Below are 4,490 nucleotides of genomic sequence, written 5' to 3' on the forward strand. Positions count from 1 at the left end.
GTAGCGCTTGTTGTTTGTCGTTTCTCCGATCACAAATGCAGACATGGCTTTATGTTTACACGGCGCGATATGCAACGACAGTACAAGTCATTATATTCAGTAACTATGTCCCCACTGGATGCAACAAATGCCTCGTTTAGTTTGTAATGGGTTTTATTGGTGTTGTCTCATCACGCCGGGACACGGCATCACAGTATGGTAAGGGGCGTAACATTTCCGTCGCACGCTTGAGGTATTCAGCCAATCACAACGCACTGGATAGCTGGCCAATCAGCGTACACCTCGCTTTTCAGAACGATGAGCTTTGTAAAAATCGACACGTTTCAGAAAGGCGGGGCATAGAGGAGAAACAATAATGTACATTATGTGGAAAATAATGTATTTTTTTAACCTTAAACCGCATAAACTCATTGCATTACACCGAATACACAACATAATGTTCTTTTTAGCAACGTCATATGACCCCTTTAAAGTTTTGGGTAAATTTTTTTTTAAAAGAAATTAATACTTCTATATGTTAATGAAAACTTTCATATCAATGTTACTCTTTTGAACTTTCTACTCAAAGAATCTCGAGTATCCCTATTTCCACAAATTAATCAGCACAATAGTTTTTAAAATTGATAAACATTTCTTGAGCACCAAATCAGCACGTATGAATGATTTCTGAAGGATCATGTGACACTTGAAGACTGGAGTGACTGCTGAAACGTCATCTTTGCCAAAAAAATAAATTACATTTTTAATTATTAAAATAGAAAATAATGTATTACTACTGAAAGAGTTTTACACAAAATGAAATGCAGAAGCACACAAATTGCATGGAAACCTCTAGAAAGCCCACCTTTGCTCCTCTGTGCACAGCCTTGCTGATGTTGTCAGCCTGTGACTGCCGTAAGATCGAGGGCCTGCCAGTCAGCTGTTCCAATGCGAAAATGTCACAAGCAGCTTCAGAATTGCTGTTCATCCGTACAGCTCCCTGATTCTCCTTTAGTGCCTCAGAACTCATACTGCAAAACAGAGAGAGACAGAACATTACAACATGGGTTTTTGGAAAACCACGCCCAGTGGGCACCACACACAGCTGGTTTTACTGATAAGACCCGGAGGCTTGCATCTGACCTTCTGCCAACACCCAGAGACTCTTCATCTCTGTTACGTTTCTTTTGAGCATCAGTCAGAGATCAGACTAACCCACTGTGACTAACAACCCAAACATGTGATATCAACCGGTGCAATTCAGCCATGTGCTGAGGGAACAAAGTTGTTCTATATCTGTGAAGGAATCATGCCTTAGACTAGAGAGATGTCCAAGGGTTATAACGGACAACCAACAAATAACTAAGCATTTTGATGGCAGCAATATGGTCCTGTGATTTGGCTAATAGTGACATATGGTCCACCAGACACTGTGGTAATCCCTTGATGGCATGTTTTTTTTTTAATGAGAATAAGGAGGAACAAGGAACCAATTTTGGCCTCATCTGTCCTTCCCTGGATTCTGCTCAACTATGTAGGACTGTCAATAAGATTGTCAGCTTTGTAATGACAGGCCCTTCTGACAGCTTCTCTCCTCTACAGCCTACCTGGACAGGTGATAAACAGCTCACCATCATAAATGAGATTATCAAGTTGTAACCTGGACACAGTCAGATCTCAGACAAAGCCCTCACTCCAGTGCAAATGAAAGCAAGGAAATAAAGAAACTAAACAAGAACAGCCAGTGATGGCAGCAATATGGTCTTGTGATTTGGCTAATAGTGACATATGGTCCACCAGACACTGTGGTAATCCCTTGATGGCATGTTTTTTTTTTTTATGAGAATAAGGAGGAACAAGGAACCAATTTTGGCCTCATCTGTCCTTCCCTGGATTCTGCTCAACTATGTAGAACTGTCAATAAGATTGTCAGCTTTGTAATGACAGGCCCTTCTGACAGCTTCTCTCCTCTACAGCCTACCTGGACAGGTGATAAACAGCTCACCATCATAAATGAGATTATCAAGTTGTAACCTGGACACAGTCAGATCTCAGACAAAGCCCTCACTCCAGTGCAAATGAAAGCAAGGAAATAAAGAAACTAAACAAGAACAGCCAGTGGACTGAGTGGGAAATTGAAACGATTTCATATTCCACTAATTAAATTAGTGAAACTTTGGTCATTTCAAACTAGTTTCCCCTAAGACTAACATGTGCCCACACGGATGACAGGGCTGATTAGAAACTAAAACATGAAACGACCATCAAATTCAGGACAGGCAAAACACTAACTTTTTTATTTGAAATACAATGTCTCTAAATCTCTAACAATGATCAAACAATTTATTTCCAAAACAATCCATTATTATTTAAATAGTTACAATTTAAAACACAGTAAGGGCAAAAATCTCTGCATAAAAAACAATTATATTTATTTAAAAATGACAGCATCATATGCGCAGTTATCAACGTCCTAGTAAAACTAACTTAGCAAATTAGTCAATAGCAACTACTTTTACTGTTCAGTATCGCGCAATATTTCATTATTGCTCACTTAAAAGTAGGTACACGGTTTCCTAAAATACGTACCTTACTCAGACTGCCCAAATCTAACAAATAAACCGTTTTCTTCTCAGAGAAAGACAGCGCGACACACAGACAGATTCCTGTGCGTTTATAACTTTCCTTGTTTGAAACAGTTTAAATTTAAACTGCGCAGTCTCAGCCAATTAAACGCAAGATTCGGCGTCCGTCAGGCGGGGCGATCATATGAATCGACCAATAGCAATGCGCGTCGAACTGTGTCGCTCTAGCGGATGTTCATTTGATAGACATCCAAATCATCCAATGGCGAAAAGTCGCTGACGCAAACAGCTTATGAAGACAAATAAATATGACCTCGTTTAACCCTTTTACCAGTAGAGTAAAAGAAATATAAAAATTTGTCCGCGTAAACTAGTATTGCTCTTGCATTTTCAATATTAAATATAAGTGTATGTGTTGTTTTCGTCATAGAGTATTTCACTCCACACATTTGTTAAAGTTTTATTTATTTTTTTAGATGTTACAATGTCACAATTTACTTTCATTTACTTATTGTTGTGGATTGAAATAAAAATAAATATAAATAAATACTGATCTGTAGGCAATAAAATTATAAAACAGCTCATAACAGCACAAACAACAAAACAATGAACGGATCTGTGACTACATGTTACAACCGTTACAACCTGTTTTTATACAGTCTATGGTTACTACCGAGACAATAATTTATGCGTCTTTTTCCACCAGAGGGCAGCATTGGATCAACTAATACCACACTGCATGGTTTTTTTGAGATCATCAATGGGTTGGTGAGATAAAAACAGATTGTGTTTATATGTTAATATGGATGTTTATATATAGACTATGTATGTAATTATATAAAATATTTATTAAGGCGTTGCGGATTAAAACTCATTTTATCATGCCAAAACGCTTGAAAAATCAGAGTATGAATCTAAAATAAGGAAGAGTAAGAGAAAGAAGGAGGGCAGGGAAGAGAAGAGAGTTACATAACAATAGCATGTTTGTGCTGAGGTCAGCCCTCTCCCTCTCCCCACACTACTGATCTATATTCAGCTTACATCAGTCAAGTCTACATACTAAACATACATGCTTAATCTTAATCACAGAACACAATTTCACAGGTCACAGGGCTCTTCTTTCCCAGGTGACTGTACTTATTATTATTTTTTTATTCATTTATTTTTTTAAGTTATAATACAAATATGCATTGAGTCGGAGTTTCACTTGCATAGTACAAAATTACAATAAAATGTAAATGTACACCGCACAGTACAATTCTTGGTTTTGTACATGCTGCATCGATCCCATATAGACAGAAAATGCATGCAGATCCATAACAAATTTAGTTGCACCCTTCTCTCTTTTCCATTTTCTTTGGGGTAATTGAAAGTATTTGTCTAGCCGTCTCACACCCTCACATATTTAGGAATTATTGTTGTATTGCCTTTTAGAAATGATGCATCTCTTTACTTATTATATCCAGCTTGCACACAGAATTCCTGTAATTTAATATTGCATTCAGGCAAACTGTAAACAGCTTTAGTGATCATGCATTGAAGTTATATTGCAGTCATGGTGCTGTCGATAATTGAAGCTTTGGTCTGATGGCTGGCAGTCTAAAATCTCATTGAAGACAAAACCCCAAATAGACAAAGACCCCCCAACCAATCTAATGCCCCCTCCCCATGCTAGATACAAACTCTTCAGCCAATCACAGTACAGAGGGGCGGTTTCAAATGATGCCACTTGATCTAGGTTCAGTTGAAGGCTTTCTCTATTCTTCTGAGAGTGCATCCACAAGATACAACAGCTGTTTCTTACCAAGGTGTACATATAGAGACAAACCCCTGAAATCCTATGTAAAAAAAACACTCAGGAATCTACACACACACACACAAAATCTTACAATTGTATAAATTGTAAAATACTATTTTAGTTTTTCT

General features: G+C 37.7%; 1 protein-coding gene across 3 annotated transcripts in view; it reads right to left on the bottom strand.

Annotated features, from left to right (window-relative positions):
• The window catches only part of LOC107739873 (transforming acidic coiled-coil-containing protein 3-like), a 9,463-nt gene extending 6,793 nt beyond the window's left edge, over window positions 1-2,670 (bottom strand). For 2 of the 3 annotated variants that reach the window (XM_016552100.1, XM_016552098.1), the window contains exons 1-2: window positions 2,569-2,670; window positions 845-1,010 (exon numbers count right to left, since the gene is read on the bottom strand). In XM_016552100.1, coding sequence (XP_016407586.1) covers window positions 845-1,009 — 165 coding nt within the window. In that variant the 5' untranslated portion in view covers window position 1,010; window positions 2,569-2,670. Of the gene's footprint in view, window positions 1-844; window positions 1,011-1,469; window positions 1,583-2,568 lie in introns of those variants that run through there. The other variant, XM_016552099.1, reaches the window with a different exon arrangement.
• Between the last annotated feature and the right edge of the window lie 1,820 nt (window positions 2,671-4,490).

Source organism: Sinocyclocheilus rhinocerous, unplaced genomic scaffold, assembly GCF_001515625.1.
Source record: "Sinocyclocheilus rhinocerous isolate Xijiao unplaced genomic scaffold, SAMN03320098_v1.1 scaffold1156, whole genome shotgun sequence".
Lineage (NCBI taxonomy): Eukaryota > Metazoa > Chordata > Actinopteri > Cypriniformes > Cyprinidae > Sinocyclocheilus > Sinocyclocheilus rhinocerous.